The sequence below is a fragment of the Salvelinus fontinalis genome, chromosome 3, assembly GCF_029448725.1.
Source record: "Salvelinus fontinalis isolate EN_2023a chromosome 3, ASM2944872v1, whole genome shotgun sequence".
Lineage (NCBI taxonomy): Eukaryota > Metazoa > Chordata > Actinopteri > Salmoniformes > Salmonidae > Salvelinus > Salvelinus fontinalis.
The window spans coordinates 18,953,267-18,970,191 of record NC_074667.1 but is presented as its reverse complement, the minus strand read 5'-3'; the positions used below and the strand labels follow the sequence as shown (position 1 = coordinate 18,970,191).

The following is a 16,925-nucleotide window of genomic DNA, read 5'->3' as shown; positions in this document are numbered from 1 at the left end:
TATGGGGAAAAAACATCTTAAAGTAGAAATAGAATGAAACAAACAGGCATTCTATTTTTGCTCTATTATAGTCCCCACTCTAGTAGACATTGATCAAGTGCACAAGGCTACATGAGTGCAACAATAACAATCACTGACTAACATTTTTTATAATCCCCCTTCACTCTCACACACACACACACACACATATATGTGTTACTGTCAAGTTCTACACAACAAAAACAATATCTTTGGGCTACACTTCATATTATTACATTGCACACTTTCTGCCTGTGGACATCTGTTCTACAATGTGCCAGCAGAGCATGATACCCTTTGTTGGCAAAATTGATCTCTTTCAGGCAGAGTACACCTGGCATACCCCTTTATATCTACTGTACTGAAAAAATTAGAATGAGGGAAAGTGTGTGGTGTTCCTTTCACATCTATAGTGGCATCCAGCTTAAGCCAGGCCCAGCTCCAGCTACACTTGATCCCTGAATCCACTTGTTTAACAAGCAATGCCTCATTTACACCTAATTCTCTCATTCTGAAAATTAACCATATACTGTAAAGAGAAAACATTAGTTAAGATAGTGGTTAGTTCGTTAGCTAGTTAACATTTCACACGGATTGCCAGGGTCCGGTAAGCAACTAACGAGTTAACTTGAGGAACAGCAAGGAGTCGTATACCAGTTAATACTATAGCGAATTGGTTAGGTTACTAATGTTAGCTCATCTGCGGTTGCAACGTAAGCTAGCTAACATTAGCTGTCTGGCTTTATTAGCAAGCTAATTTTCAGACTATAAACTCAATTATTGGATCAGATGAGTTGGATAATGTTGCTCTACATTTCTCTGGCTAGCTAACGGAGAATTCGATCCAGCTAGCAAGATACTTAACTATGCTAATACTTGTTCCACCACACTTTCTTCCTCACCTCAAACTTTCCAAATGCCAGTTGTTTTTCGGTTACAGCTCATGAAGTACGCTTCATCACCTTCTCACCCCCGTCTCCGTGGTCAGGCTTCTCACCTCATGTTACCTCTTCATTGTCGTTCAGGGGATGCACTGCTGTAACTGGCAAGCTGCCTTTACAGAGCGAGCGCTGATGCTGTAACTAGCAAGTTGGTTGTCTCTTCTTTCTTTAGTCATGTGCTGCGCTGCATTCTATTGTTATGTGAACGATTGGCTGAGCCTTGGATACAGTCAGTATTGCTCCAAAACGTACTCATTCGCTTACAGCCAGTAGTGCTCCCCCCAAATGTTTCTCATCGGATCTACACGAATCATGTAGGCCACCTATTTTGGATTCTAGTTGACTAGTTTGCATCCCTGCTATGCGTAAATCAGATGTGCGTCCTTACTCAATATTGACAGGAACGCTCCAAACAAAAGACAATGATTAAATGGACAAAACTCGTAAACGGAATTTGTAGCATTGGTTTTGCGCTCTGCAACCATCGTGTCAACTCCGAACAATGAAAACAGTAAAATACTGGAATAATATATTGAAACCATTCACATAAATTACCGTAACCAAACAAACATTGTAGATGAGAAATTATAGGAATTAACGGTAAATGTACTACTGGTAAAATATATGATGGGGAATTGATAGACCCAAACAATCAAATGCCAACAATTCACACAATGAAGTTATGAAACAATGATAGTGCACAAATTGTCAGGAGAGAGCGGATTTTGGAGAGAGACATGCATCTTAGCAATACACCTCTTCTTCTTGGACTGTGCCATCCCCGTGGCCTCCGCAATGGATTAGTTCACTGAGCGTGCCATAAAAAAAATATATATATATTTGCTACTGCTGGATTAAAAAAAAAAATATATATATATATATATATATCTCAGTGGACCAATAGCCTATCAACCAAACAATCGACTAGTTGAACATGCACGTACACATACATGGCTTGTGTGTGTGCACTCAAACAAATAAACAAACTAGTAAAATGACATGAACAAACATTATACACACACTAATATCCTCTCTTTCTCTCGGTCACTCTTTCCCAGAACTGAATAACCCAAATAAATTCTAACTTCCAAAAAAAGTCTCCCCAGTCTGGCATTCTGGCCAGCTTCAGACAACAAAGGACATGCATGTTAGTGCCTATCCCCCTAGGGCTGGGGGCGAGGGAGCAGGGGTAGAGGGAGGCAAGGGGAAGGGGGGGGGGGGGGGGGGTGACTGGATGGGAATGGAGCCCAGGACTACACTGATAACAACTGAAGGGGGTGGGGAGATAAAGCATTATACAGCTCAGAGCTCGATCTGCTTGCTTGTGGACCCTTATTCCCTGTACTGTACACAAGCAAGTCCTCACAGGGGCCCAATGGTACCCACAGATAGAGCCGTAGGGGGAGAACTGAAGGGAGTTAAAGAATCTGATAGTCTTGATAAGTAGGGTGAGTGAGTAAGGTCTGTGGTCAGGACTCACTTTGTGATTTTTCCCGTGTTGCTGGCAGGTTTTGCCAGGTCTTGTGTCTTCCACCTAATTTCCAATGCAAATGGATGCCGGTTGGCTAGCTAGCTCACGCACAGCCGGTGTGTCAGAGCAGATGAGCAAGGACTTCAAAGGGAAAAGGCCTGTGTTTTTTCAATGACTGGGCAGTGAGTGGTACTGATGAGATCATTGGTTTTGGCTGCGGCCTAGTTCGGTAACCCATGGAGATGGGGTTAGGTGGGTGGGGATGGTGGGGATGGGGTACACACAGGGTTATGGAGTGACTAAAATAATCTTACCCTGCAATTACTGTACATGCAGGATCCGGGGAGGAAGGTATGAGGGGAGGGAGGTAAATTTGAAGGTATGAGCAAATAGACTCCCAAAGTTACATTCCTTCAACCTGAGTCAGAGATCTTGCCTCCTGGTAACGGTTATGATATAATATAGAAATGAGGGTTTGATTAAAAATGGTTTCACATGAGCAGTCACACAAGCTCTGGAATGAAATGGTGCAACACTTACTTTCACCCTGGCCTAAGTTCAGAAAGTATTGTACCTCCCCATTTCACATCTCCGTTTCAAAGTGTTTTCGTCTATTCCATGACCACTGAACATGACCCTGATGTTGCTTCATTAGGGTAAATTATAATTAAACCCTCTATTAGGCCTCTATAACCAGAATAGGTCACTTTTGACTTTCTCCTAATGAGGAAAAAAAATATTCCTCCATTTACAAAAGAACAACATGTGTAGAAGGGACAAGAACTAATGGTAGCCTAACCATTAACAGGTTACTGGCCACCTCAAAAAATTCCAATCTAACCACTTTGTCATTTCATTTAAGTAATTGTGTAGGATTAACGGTTCATTTTATCCAATTCTAAAATAATCTTAAAGGACACACTAAATGGCATAATTAACCAACCATTGTAACGTTTGCACCTGACTGAAAAAGAATGGAAAAGGGAGAATAGCACTGTGTGGGAACAAGTGATAGAGAAAGAAGAGTGAAGGAGGGAGGGAGTTACTGAACAAAACCTGTATCCTGTCCAAAGGAATATTCCTCATGTTCTCTTGAATTAGTAGCAGATTTGATTCTCTGTTTTCTTGGGTATGAGGAGAGGGGGAGTTGGGGTGCGGCGATGTGAGCTAGACTTTCCTGGGTGGTCCGTCTTGTCACTGCCTGGGCCTGTTCTATGCCGGCCAGACGGTTACAAATCATAAATCGTTTGTTCTTCAAAACAAGTAAATAGGAAGTGCTATTCCAATAAACATAAAATGGTGGGGATTGTGTTAGTGGCACTGAAAAGAAGGTGCCTGATAGTTGAAATAACGCTTAGGATGACAATAGATTCAGTATTCTATTTCTCACAGGACTGTATCCAATTGCTCATACTACATCGTATTTAGTACATTTTTTGTGTACCCTATGCAAGAATAAAAGATATAGTATACAGCAGTATACAAGAATGTGTCATAATTGAGGTATGCCTTGAATGACAGGATGTCATACTTAATTTAGCCTTTTCATGTAATAGGAATTCACTGTACACTTTTCAGAAAGAGAATCACCCTTTTCAGACCAACAATTCAATGCAAACAGAAAAGGGGACGGCTGTAAGAGCAAAAGTGAACAAATGGTGGTCGATAACATGGAGCAATAGAACATTTCCTTAATATGGATGAACAGTACCATGTTGGCCTCAACCTCTAAGCTGCCGCGCTCTGATTCCAACAAATCTGCCAACCTGCAGATGTGCCCTGTTCTCTAAAGAATGACAGTCACTTGAAATTCAGACCTACGAGAGCTAGTCAGACAGACCCTCTCCTTACCAACGAAAAGAGAAACAAGAGAATGCATGAACAAACACCTCTTTGGGGGAATATGGGCTCCTGTGCAGATTGCTCAACTGAAGACCTGCTAAGACATGGAGAGAGAGAGAGAGAAAATGGTGTCGAACACAGAACATTCCACGGTCTGTGGTTGGTTATGTTCCCCGATGCCTGTTTCCCCAAACTGTCTTCAGAGTAAGGATGCAGGAAAATTAAGTTGCGTGCCAGACTCCCAGCCTGGCTCACAGGTGTATGTGTGTGTAGGTGTACTGTGTGAATTCCCCTTTCAAAATAAAAGCCCTTGCTCTTAAAAACAGTATACAACCCTAACTGCAAATAGAATTAGAGCGGGCACAATACTAGGCCTATTTAAAAATGACATTCTTTAGCGACAAATGATTAGCCCCATCGACTGCACTGGATCCCCCCTTTCTTCAAAACCTTGTGTGAATAGCAAGAATATGGACAGAACCCACACCGTATCATATTATTCGTTATCAAATGTTACAATTGATTGAGAAATGAATTCCCCATGGAAATCAGTGAGACAACCATCCCTTGCCCAAGGCCCTTCCTTGTTTCCAATCCTTCTGAGAATTTAAGGTTGAATTAATGTTTGTAAGCCTCATTGGCTTTGGCGAGACTGACTGCTCTGTTGGTTTCACACCTCCAAGGCATTATTTTGACGTATACACCAAACTGCTATTAGTTAGTTGGTTGTAGAGCAGTGTTTACTGTGGCTTATACCCCGGAGAGCATTGACATGCCTATTAGATTGTTTTCACAATGACAATAGCAAAGGGACATTTGAGAGGTTGTCAAGAGGTATCAATTCTCGAGTTACAATACTGTTGTATAAAGTTTCAAAATTATAACGTCTCCAGAGCTACCTCCGGAGGTTGTGCACGACACTCTCCCAACAGTTGCCCCCCTTCCGATCAGGGTAGTAGTGTATTGTCTTCGTTGAGCTCAATACTCCTACAGTATAAATGATAATAGCTGAATAGAAACAGCTGAAATGTATCGACATTTTGGTTATATTTGAGACTTGTTTTATTGAGTTTTTACCTGAAATTGCAGTAACAGCCTGTTACATTCTGAAATTGTCACAGTAGCTGCTGCCTGCCGGCTGCATTGAGCTTACGTAAATCTATGGATTCCCATGTCTCTCAAGTGTTATTTAATGTCAATACTATAAAAAATATATATAGTAGATCATACAAATCTGGGACCAGATTTTTTCTAAATCGGGACATATTTTGTTTGTTTTTTACTCCTGGAAAAACTCCTGGCCATAGGGAGGATGAAAACAAAAACCCTGTTAAAACAAATCATGAGGTGAATCAGTCAAAATGTAACAGTACTTTGTCCATCTTTTCAACACTTGTGTAAATATTTTTTTATTAAATCAAATGAAAAGTGCTGGGGAAAATAGAGAGCAATGAAGTCTTTTTGTAGACACTTGCAGAAGCTAACTCCGCCATGTCTCGTTGGACAAATTCTATGGAGACATTGCTTGTTTTGGATAAACACCAAAAATAAGGTCTGCAGTAAACCAAGGCTTTGATCTTTTACATTTTGTTTTATGAGAATCTCATCAGCTAATATTACTATTTGTGAATTTTGATGCATTTATGTAATAAAAACAAGTAAAAAGGTTTCAGCCTGAAACAAACAATATAACATCCTTGCATTTTCCTTCGAGCTGGGAAGCAGAAAGCTCACTAAGCTAACTAGCTTTTTGGTGGACTGTAGCGTAGACTAATTTGCGTGGTCGACATAGTTACGTGAAAAAAATGTATGACTAATGTTGTAGTTCCATTTCTCTGACAGTTAGCGACTCGCTAGCAACTGACATTTTGAGCACGTAAAGGCTTCATAATTCATAAAAGTCACGTCAACTGACTAATATTATCTCATAGAACAAAATGAAACATAAGATCTCCTAAGCCCGTGTTAACCTCAGAACTTATTTTGGCATATATCCCAAAACTCCATTCCCCATTAATTTGCCCATAGGAATGCTCAATGAACTAGAGGTAGAAAATGCTAACTCATTTCCGTTTTTTTAGAACTACAAGCTGGCAAGTTCATTACACATTTGTCGGCGGCCCTGATGTGCCGATTTCTACAACGTTGACAAATGGAAATTGCCACACAATGCTACAAATTAAGAAACATAACCTATATGGATGATCTATATGTATTTTATTTTCGGGCTGTGGGAAAGGGCTTCCATATAAAACAGCTCAAGTCCCCAGTGAATTATACCAAAGTTTTCATTCACAATTTGCTTTTACCACATATAGCCTAATGATTTGCATGATATTGATAAAAATTATTGGTTGGTTGTAATGTTAAAAGGTAGGTCTACTGTACTTGTATATTTGTATTAGAGGGGTAATCGTTCATTTTGATATGCTAACATTACTTGATGACATGTTGTTAGCTTTAGCTAGCAGTAACTCTGTGCTTTTGTCTTGAAGTAAAAATGTGTACAGACAAAGAAAGAAAATGTCTTGACATGGTTGTGAATTGTTGCATTATTCATGAGATAAATATGGTTTTGTTGCAACTATTAAGTGTAATATGGTAGACGCATGAAGAGTTGCTTGCATAACTTTAGCTAGTAGCTAGCTATGTGTATAGTTTGCTTGGCCTCCTGCCTAGTGGCTACTGTGACATTTACAGTACTTTTGAGCTGCGACGCAAGAACGTATACCGAACCCTCTCTCGGCTCGTGACATTCCCATCGCTAATGTGAATAGAAAAGTGTATAGTTGAAGTCGGAAGTTTACATACACCTTAGTCAAATACATTTAAACTCAGTTTTTCACAATTCCTGGTATTTAATGCAAGTAAAAATGCCCCGTTTTAGGTCAGTTAGGATCACCACTTTATTTTAAGGATGTGAAATGTCAGAATAAGAGAGAATGATTGATTTCAGCTTTTATTACTTTCATCACATTCCCAGTGGGTCAGAAGTTTACATACACTCAATTAGTATTTGGTAGCATTGTCTTTAAATTGTTTAACTTGGGACAAACGTTTCAAGTAGCCTTCCACAAGCTTCTCACAATAAGTTGGGTGAATTTTGGCCCATTCCTCCTGACAGAGCTGGTGTAACTGAGGCAGGTTTATAGGCCTACTTGCTCACACACGCCTTTTCAGTTCTGCCCACAAATTTTCTATGGAATTGCGGTCAGGGCTTTGTGATGGCCACTCCAATACCTTGACTTTGCTGTCCTTAAGCCAAATTGCCACAAATTTTGAAGTATGCTTGGGGTCACTGTCCATTTGGAAGACTCATTTGCGACCAAGCTTTAACTCCCTGACTGATGTCTTGAGATGTTGCTTCAATATATTCAAATAATTTTCCTTTCAAGTGATGCCATCTATTTTGTGAAGTGCACCAGTCACTCCTGCAGCAAAGCACCCCCACAACATGATGCTGCCGCCCCCGTGCTTCACGGTTGGGATGCTGTTCTTCGGCTTGCAAGACTCCCCCTTTTTCCTCCAAACATAATGATGGTCATTATGGCCAAACATTTCTATTTTTGTTTCATCAGACCAGAGGACATTTCTCCAAAAAGTACAATCTTTGTCCCAATGTTCAGCTGCAAACCGTCTGGCTTTTTTATGTCGGTTTTGGAGCAGTGGTTTCTTCCTTGCTGAGCGGCCTTTCAGGTTATGTCGATATAGGACTTGTTTTACTGTGGATATAGATACTTTTGTACCTGTTTCCTCCAGCATCTTCAAACGGTCCTTTGCTGTTGTTCTGGGATTGATTTGCACTTTCCGCACCAAAGTACGTTCATCTCTAGGAGACCGATTGCATCTCCTTCCTGAGCGGTATGACGGCTGCGTGGTCCCATGGTGTTTATACTTGCGTACTACTGTTTTTACAGATGAACGTGGTACCTTCAGGCATTTGGAAATTGCTCCCAAGGATGAACCAGACTTATGGAGGTCTACAGTTTTTTCCTGAGGTTTTGGATGATTTCTTTTGATTTTCCCATGATGTCAAGCAAATAGGCACTGAGTTTGAATGTCATTAGGATGTCATTAGGTGAATGCACCAATTTGTAAGTCGCTCTGGATAAGAGCGTCTGCTAAATGACTTAAATGTAAATGTAAATGTTTGAAGGTAGGCCTTGAAATACATCCTTAGGTTCACCTCCAATTGACTCAAATTATGTAAATTAGCCTATCAGATGCTTCTAATTTTCTAAGCTGTTTAAAGGCACAGTCAACTTAGTGTATGTAAACTTCTGACCCACTGGAATTGTGATACAATGAATTATAAGTGAAATAATCTGTCTGTAAACAATTGCTGGAAAAATGACTTAGTAGATGTCCTAACCGACTTACCAAAACTATAGTTTGTTGACAAGAAATTTGTGGAGTGGTTGAAAAACTAGTTTTAATGACTCCAACCTAAGTGTATGTAAACTTCTGACTTCAACTGTATGCACATATGTAAATAGAAATTTCACCCCCATAACTCTACTCAGTGAGAATAAGCCCTTAAAAGGTAAACTCATATTTCAGTTAACTTTTTGGGAGAATAGAGAAACAGATTAAAAGAAAACCTAAACCTCTGCCCTTCGTGTTTGTATAATGGGAGAGTATCGTATTACAATTAATTAAAGTATCACTCTCGCTATCTCGAGCAGAGTGAAGTATTTTCTGATTCCTCTTGGAGTCTGTCTTCAAAGCACTTGCTGGGAAGGAACCAGAGCCTCGACAGAATCAAACGTTCAACAGGAATTCATCACAAATCAAGAAACAATTCAGCCCTCCAGTCTGGGCAGAGAAAAATAGCCATAGAAGGTCACAGTTTTTATCAACGACTTAGGCTAGATAACTTGGTATAGTGCATCAAACGCTCTTTTCCACCAGTGTTTATTATCATTGCATCGAATAAATAGGGTACATTTTTGTCATTTAGCAGACACTCTTATCCAGAGCCACTCACAGGAGCAATTATGGTTAAACACCTTGCTCAAGGGCACAGCGGCAGTTTTTCGTCTGGCCTGCTCTGGGATTCAAACCAGCGACCTTTCGGTTAGTGCCCAACGCTCTTAACCGTTTAAAGGCTACCTGCCATGAAATTGTTAAGCAGTATTTGGAAGCTTAGAAATATACAACTTCACTGAAGAAATAGGGGGAAAAGAGGAGCGTGTGTACTGAATAAGTGCGTTGTATAATGTTGTGACAAATATCATCTGAGATTGAGAGGAAGTGTGGGTTGCTGAATATCTTTCATCCCATGTAGAACTATACATTCTATTGGCTTTCTGTTCTTTAGAACGCCAGACAGCACCAAATCAAAGCTTGAGATGAGCACCCCACCACCACCACCACCACCACCACCACCACCACCACCACCACCACCACCCACACAGTCAGATAAGCGTTGAAATTGATTTCAACATATTCTTTTAAATGCTCAAGAGAGATAGAGCATTCCCAAATAGGCTGAGTTGAGTAACAGAGGAAACCAAAGTGAATAACCTAATTCTGGCCATGGTATTTACATTTTCCATTTATCTGATTTTGAAGCTTTGTCATCCACCACGTCTCATTCTTTCGGGGGCTGTCTAGACAAAACGCAGTGGCTTCCCATTGTATTGGTTTCTGATAATGGAAACACTTTCAGACATGCACCTTTTACACTTCATCTTCAGTCAAGACTGCCCTACCACAGAGAAACAAAACACTTCAGATAGGATACAAGGCGCATTTATCATGGGGAAACCAAGATCAGATCACGTTCAAAATTCCATAATTGCACGGGGGGAAAAAATGAATTTTGTCTCTTTCCTAGCTAAAAATATTTTTGTGTGGAAAAGAGGAGACTGTATGCAGGAGACATGAGCTCACAGTCCATTACTTTGAGGAATTCAATATGTCCAGATCAGTCCCTAAGATATCCAGACCGGTTGTCTCTTTGGGGAAACTCTTATCAAACCAGGGAGCATCTCTCGCTCTTTTTTATCCCCTCCATCTCTAGACAAAACATCATGCAGTTCTTGCAGGCAGAGCTTAGCACAATAGGAAATTCCGCTTTACTCCTAAATTAGTTTGTGACTATATCGAATCTCTATTGTAACTGAATGACATTTCCGAGTGGATTTAGAAGAGACGATAATTGTATTATTGTTCATGTCTAATAATCACCCCTCTACTCTAAACTATTTCATAAATAACTATAAATAAACATATTTCTAACGCTATTTATTGTGTTTTATAAATTCATGAATCCCTGGTAGAATAATCAATCTACTGATTTAAATATGCAAAATGTTACTATGATAAAGAAAGCCTCTCATGCCACCATTAAATATTTGGTCCACTATCTGCATGGTATGATCAAGATTTAGGTTTACAGGATCACTCCAATAACCAAATAATTTGCTTTCATTGTCCATATACATACACAATACATGTACACGGTTTGTATTATAAAATGTCTTCACTGAGCCACCTTTTATGGAAGTATAATTGACCTTATTTAGAGCCAATTACTGGAAATCAGAGATAGACAGACGTCTGGCCTGCACAAGAGTCAACTTTGTTATGACGACCAGATAAGCTTTCATTTCATCATGTCAAACCACGGCAGACAGTCTAGACCTTTTTTAGTTGACAAAAATCCCCTAGACAAAAAGTAGCTGTGACATGTTATGGCTGAGAAACGTTGCACATAAAAACCAGGCAGTCAGCCAGACATTTTTCTGAATTGAAAGCAGAAAGAGCTTGGATAGATAGCTAAGCTAGCTAGCCTACCAGCCACGCAATGGAAGTCTGCGAGACCTAACAGACAGCTTGGTTGACAAGCTTGGTCATTCGAAGTGGGAAAGAAAAGTACAAAAAGTAGCAGCTTGAACATAACTAAAGTACTTACTGATCTCCATGCTTTGGAATGAAGTCGAGCGTTTGCAGTTACATGTACAGGATACATTGGTCTGGATGGCCGCTGTACCGTTTATTAGACCCATGAAGTTGAACATTTAAATCTGGAAATGTAGAAGAAAAACGTATCGAAGAGCTCTCTCCAGTTCACTTCTCTAGCGCGCGCGGCGGTGCAGAAATCACATAAAAACGATATTTTCTTTCTTGGTAAATTCTTTGCGGGTGGAAGTTAAGGTTCTAGGGTCACAGTTGCCTTCGTCCTCCCCCCCTCCCCGGGCCGCAGCCTGCCGTCGGTACTCCAGTATCCCCGATGTTTGTGAACAGCTTGTGCTACTTTGTATCCGTCTGTCTGACGGGCTTCTGAGCTCACCTCATTCAAGTCCAAGTCGGCTGAGCTCCTCTTGGGGCGGGGCTTAGAGGCAGACAAGATTACGTCAACACCAGACGAACTGGCAAGAGTGACAGGATGTCTGGCCAATCGAATCGCAGTCTGAATGTCAACACAGTTTATTGTAGCCAATCTGCATTGGGAGCTGCATATTAGATTGACAGTAATTTTCATTCGTTTTGGAAAAGAAAATCAAACTGAAACACCAGTCATACACTGATTAATTTCATATATTTTAATTTTAGTGTTCAAAAAGAGTAGTAACATGCTCTGTTTCAAGCATATGTACCGCACATGGGTGGGCTTACTGGGCTATAATTAAAATCTTCTTGCATTTAATATTATCTAACGCAGTACATTTGTTCTAACTTTACCACAGCCTCATTTGCTTGTCTACTCTGATGCCAATAGATTAATGCCACCTTCCTGTGGTTTTAACGATGACATAACAATGTCTTGAAAGCCGCATGACTGTTCTGTGACCCAGAGAAAGAATAGCTTCTTCTATGTCTGAAGATATATAGCCTATATGATTTTCTACAATGTACACACATTTCAGACTATCATTGCAGATCATGATATTTTTGTAAAAACATGTCTGTAATAGGTTGCAGGCCTACTTGCTCAAGTTAAACTTTAGACTAGAGCAGGTATTCACAAACTGGGGTACGTATTCCCAGGGGTACGCACAATGCCGTCAGGGGTACGCCAAATAAAAATGTGATTCACATTTTTTTTGCACATTTTCCAACAGAGCTATACATTTGAGTGAGTTTTTTTTCCTTGCCTGAGTAGCCTTGTTTCGCTGTCAAAAATCAAATTTAACCATCTAGTGTTCAGCGAAATAACACACTGTCAAATACAGGTAGCCTAGTGAAATAATTAACATCCAATCACATTAACCGTTACACTCTCGCGGGAATTCCACTAACAAACGTAGCTGCTGCTCATATTGGTATCTGTACTGATGGCGCAAAAGCCATGACAGGGAGACATAGTGGAGTGGTAAACGCGTATGCAAGCAGTTGCCCCCGACGCAACTTGTGTACACTGCAGCATCAACCCGAGAGGCTCTTACTGCCAAGGGAATGCCTGACAGCTTGAAAGACGTTTTGGACACTACAGTGAAAATGTAGTTAAAGCAAGGCCCCTGAACTCTTGTATTTTCTGCACTATGCAATGATATGGGCAGCAACCATGTAACGCTTTTACAACATACAGAAGTGCGCTGGCTATCAAGGGGCAAAGTATTGACAAGTTTTTTTTACTGACCATAACTTTCACTTGTCTGACCGCTTGCATGATGATGAGTTTCTCACACGGCTGGCCTATCTGGGTGATGTTTTTTCCTCGCCTGAATGAACCCGAATTTACGATTACAGGGACTCTCCGCAACTATATTCAATGTGCGGGACAAAATTGAGGCTATGATTAAGAAGTTGGAGCTCTTCTCTGTCTGCATTAACACGGACAACACACAGGTCTTTCCATAATTGTATGATTTTTTTATGTGCAAATGAACAAGTTTACGGACAATGTCAAATGTGCTATAACCACGCACTTGAGTGAATTGGGTGCGCAATTACGCAGGTACTTTCCCGAAACGGATGACAAACAACTGGATTTGTTATCCCTTACATTTTATTGAAATCAGCAGCCACTGCCAGATTTCTGGATTGGGCTGCGCTCAGAGTATCCTTCCTTGGCAAATCGTGCTGTTAAGACACTGATACCCTTTTGCAACCACGTATCTATATGAGAGTGGATTCTCGATCCTCACTAGCATGAAAACTAAATACAGGCACAGACTGTGTGGGAAATTATTTAAGACCGAGACTCTCCCCAATACAACCCAACATTGCAGAGTTATGTGCATCCTTTCAAGCACACCCTTCTCATTAAACTGTGGTTAGTTTTATATGTAAGATGGTTAAATAAAGAGCAAAATTATTGATTATTATTATATTATTATTTGTGCCCTGGTCCTATAAGAGCTCTTTGTCACTTCCTACGAGCTAGGTTGTGACAAACTCACTCATTCTTATGTTTAATAAATGTATCATATAGTGTGTGTGTGGCAGGCTTACAATGATGTCAAAAAAACATTTGAGAGTGCGCTGAACCTGGTGCTAGAGGGGGTACGCAGCTTGAGGTTGTCACGCCCTGGCCTTAGTTATCTTTGTTTTCTTTATTATTTTAGTTAGGTCAGGGTGTGACATGGGGGATGTATGTGTTTTGTATTGTCTAGGGGTTTTGTATGTTTATGGGGCAGTGTCTAGTCTAGGTGTTTGTATGTCTATGGCTGCCTAGATTGGTTCTCAATTAGAGGCAGCTGTTGATCATTGTCTCTGATTGGGAACCATATTTAGGCAGCCATATTCATTGGGTATTTTGTGGGTTATTGTCTATGTTAGTTGCCTGTGTCGTCACAATTTGTTTATAGCGTCACGGTCGTTGTTTTGTAGTTTGTTTAAGTGTTCTTCATTTTCGTCTTCAATAAATAGAAGATGTATTGTTATCACCCTGCGCCTTGGTCCTCCTCTCTTCCACCATATAACGATCGCGACAGAGGTTGAATGTTTGAAGGGGTACGGAACTATAAAAAGTTTGGGAACCACTGGACTAGAGGAATAGCTGCCCTCCAACAAATATGGCAATACAAGGCAAGTTTGCATTGATGAGCTCTTGGGACACCAAAAAAATGTAGTATGATGCACTTGATTATTTTATGGATTTAAATGAAATATGTAACATTTTGACTGCTGACTGCTATTCACTAGCAACCAAATGTAAGAAAACAGGCAGAAATGGGGAGGGACTAACCTGAATTTGTCAAATAAGAAAAAAAAAAAATTCTTTTGCAAAACATTTTGCTATGGTTTACAATGGTGTGCCCTAATGAATACACCCCAGCCCAGGGTCTGACAGAATGGAACGGCTGTGTCTTGGTTGTATAGTATTTCCTAATTGATGTATCTACACGGGGTCCCGTGTAGCTCAGTTGGTAGAGCATGGCGCTTGCAACGCCAGGATTGTGGGTTCGATTCCCACGGGGGGCCAGTACAAAAAAAAAAGTATGAATGTATGTACTTGTAAGTCGCTCTGGATAAGAGCGTCTACTAAATGACGTAAATGTATCTGTATTGCAATGGATGTCAAACCATCTCTGTCATGCCTTATTTATACACACAACATATTTGCACATGTAGTATAAACAACCATCATCTTTTCTCTTTAAGGCCAGTAAAGACCACAAGTGACGTCAACGTTGCTTCAACCGAACATCAAAACTATATATTTCTAAGCTATTTAGTGTGCCATTTGGGATGCAGGTTTTGTTTATATATGATATATACACACAATGTCTAGACTATTTCAATTTTTACGTTACAGCCTTATTCTAAAATAGTTTTTCTTCATCCTCAATCTACACACAATACCCCATAATGACAAAGCAAATAGGTTTTTGCAAATGTATAATTTTTTTTTTTTTAAGATACCTTATAAGATGCATCCTCTTTCCATTGATCATCTTTGAGATTTTTCTACAACTTGATTGGGCATGATTGAAAAGGCACACACCTGTCTATATAAGGTGCCGAAATTGACAAAATGTAAGAGCAAAACAAATCCAAAAGGTCTAAGGAATTGTCCGTAGAGCTCCGAGACAGGATTATGTCGACAGGATTATGTCGGTACCACAACATTTCTGCAGCATTGAAAGTCCCCAAGAACACAGTGGCCTCCATCATTCTTCATTGGAAAAAGGTGGTTCCTAACAAGACTCTTCCTAGAGCAGCCGTCCAGCCAAACTGAACAATCGGGGGAGAAGGGCCTTGGTCAGGGAGGTGACCAAGAACCCAATGGTCACTGACAGAGCTCCAGAGTTCCTCTGTTGCGATACGAGAACCTTCCAGAAGGACAACCATCTCTGCAGTACTCGACCAATCATGCCTTTATGGTAGAGTGGCCAGACGGCAGCCACTCCCTCAATAAAAGGCACAGCGGCCCGCTTTGAGTTTGCCTAAAGGCACCTGAAGGACTCTCAGACCATGAGAAACAAGATTATCTGGTCTGATGAAGCCAAGACTGAACTCTTTGGTCTGTATGCCAAGCGTCGTGTCTGGAGGAAACCCTCGGAAGAATGGTGGTTGCAGCATCATGCTGTGGGAATGTTTTTCAGCAGCAGGGACTGAGACTAGTCAGGATTGAGGGATGATGAATAGAGCAAAGTACAGAGAAATCCTTGATGAAAACCTGCTCCGGAGCGCTCAGGACCTCCGATTGGGGCGAAGGTTCAACTTCCAACAGGACAACAACCCTAAGCACACGACAACGCAGGAGTGTCTTCGAGACAAGTCTCTGAATGTCCTTGAGTGACCCAGCCAGAGACCGGTCTTGAACCTGATCTAACATCTCTGGAGAGACCTGAAAATAGCTGTGCAGCGACGCTCCCCATCCAACCTGACAGAGCTTGAGAGGATCTGCAGAGAAGAATGGGAGAAACTCCTCAAATACAGGTGTGCCAAGCTTGTAGAATCATACCCAAGAAGTCTTGAGGCTGTAATCGCTGCCAAAGGTGTTTCAACAAAGTGCATTTCCAAAAATGTCTAAAAAAAACAGTTTTTGCTTTGTCATTACGGGGTATTGCGTGTAGATTGGTGACGGGAAATCCTTTTTCGAATAAGGCTGTAACGTGGAAAATGTGGAAGAAGTGAAGCGGTCTGAATAGTTTCAGAATGCAATGTATATAGCAATTGAGCCTGGAGACGAGGTTGTTTCCCCACTGTTTTCTGACCAGGTAATAGTAGTTCCTACCGGTGATGTCATGCTCCCCCGCATGCGTGTCTCTGCTGGGACAGCTTTAGAGATTCCTGCTTTTCTACAACCAAGACAGCCATGACTGCAATTATTTCACATAGAAGTTTACTTCCAATGAAGAAGACTTTGTTAATAACATGTATTAAATCATATGAAACGATGTCATTCAAATAAGTTGACTTACCCACATAAGTATACCTGGATGCACATGTATCAACTTGGAAACATGGTTTGCTTTGTTTGGGCTAATGGCTAATGGCTTCTATCTGAGCGTGTGGTAATTGTCTGCAATTCACACCTCCCAGTATAGATGGTGATGATTATCATAACGCTCGGTGCTCTGCCCCTCTTTTCCGCCAAACATTCCTTTGTTCTTTGAGCAGCTTTGCTGCGTGAGCCAGGGGAGAGCAAATATAGCGCTGCTCAATTCATGGCCATGTCGCCGACGCAGGCAGTATCTCCATTTCAGTCTGCGGCATCATTATTTTTGACAGCTTGGGAAAAAATTTGGCTATGA

At 40.8% G+C, this 16,925-nt stretch overlaps 1 protein-coding gene across 1 annotated transcript in view; it reads right to left on the bottom strand.

Annotated features, from left to right (window-relative positions):
* pmepa1 (prostate transmembrane protein, androgen induced 1) overlaps positions 1-11,592 on the bottom strand; it is a 95,134-nt gene extending 83,542 nt beyond the window's left edge. Inside the window, exon 1 of the mRNA XM_055908463.1 lies at positions 11,192-11,592. Coding sequence (XP_055764438.1) covers positions 11,192-11,297 — 106 coding nt within the window. The 5' untranslated portion in view covers positions 11,298-11,592. The remainder of the gene's footprint in view (positions 1-11,191) is intronic.
* Between the last annotated feature and the right edge of the window lie 5,333 nt (positions 11,593-16,925).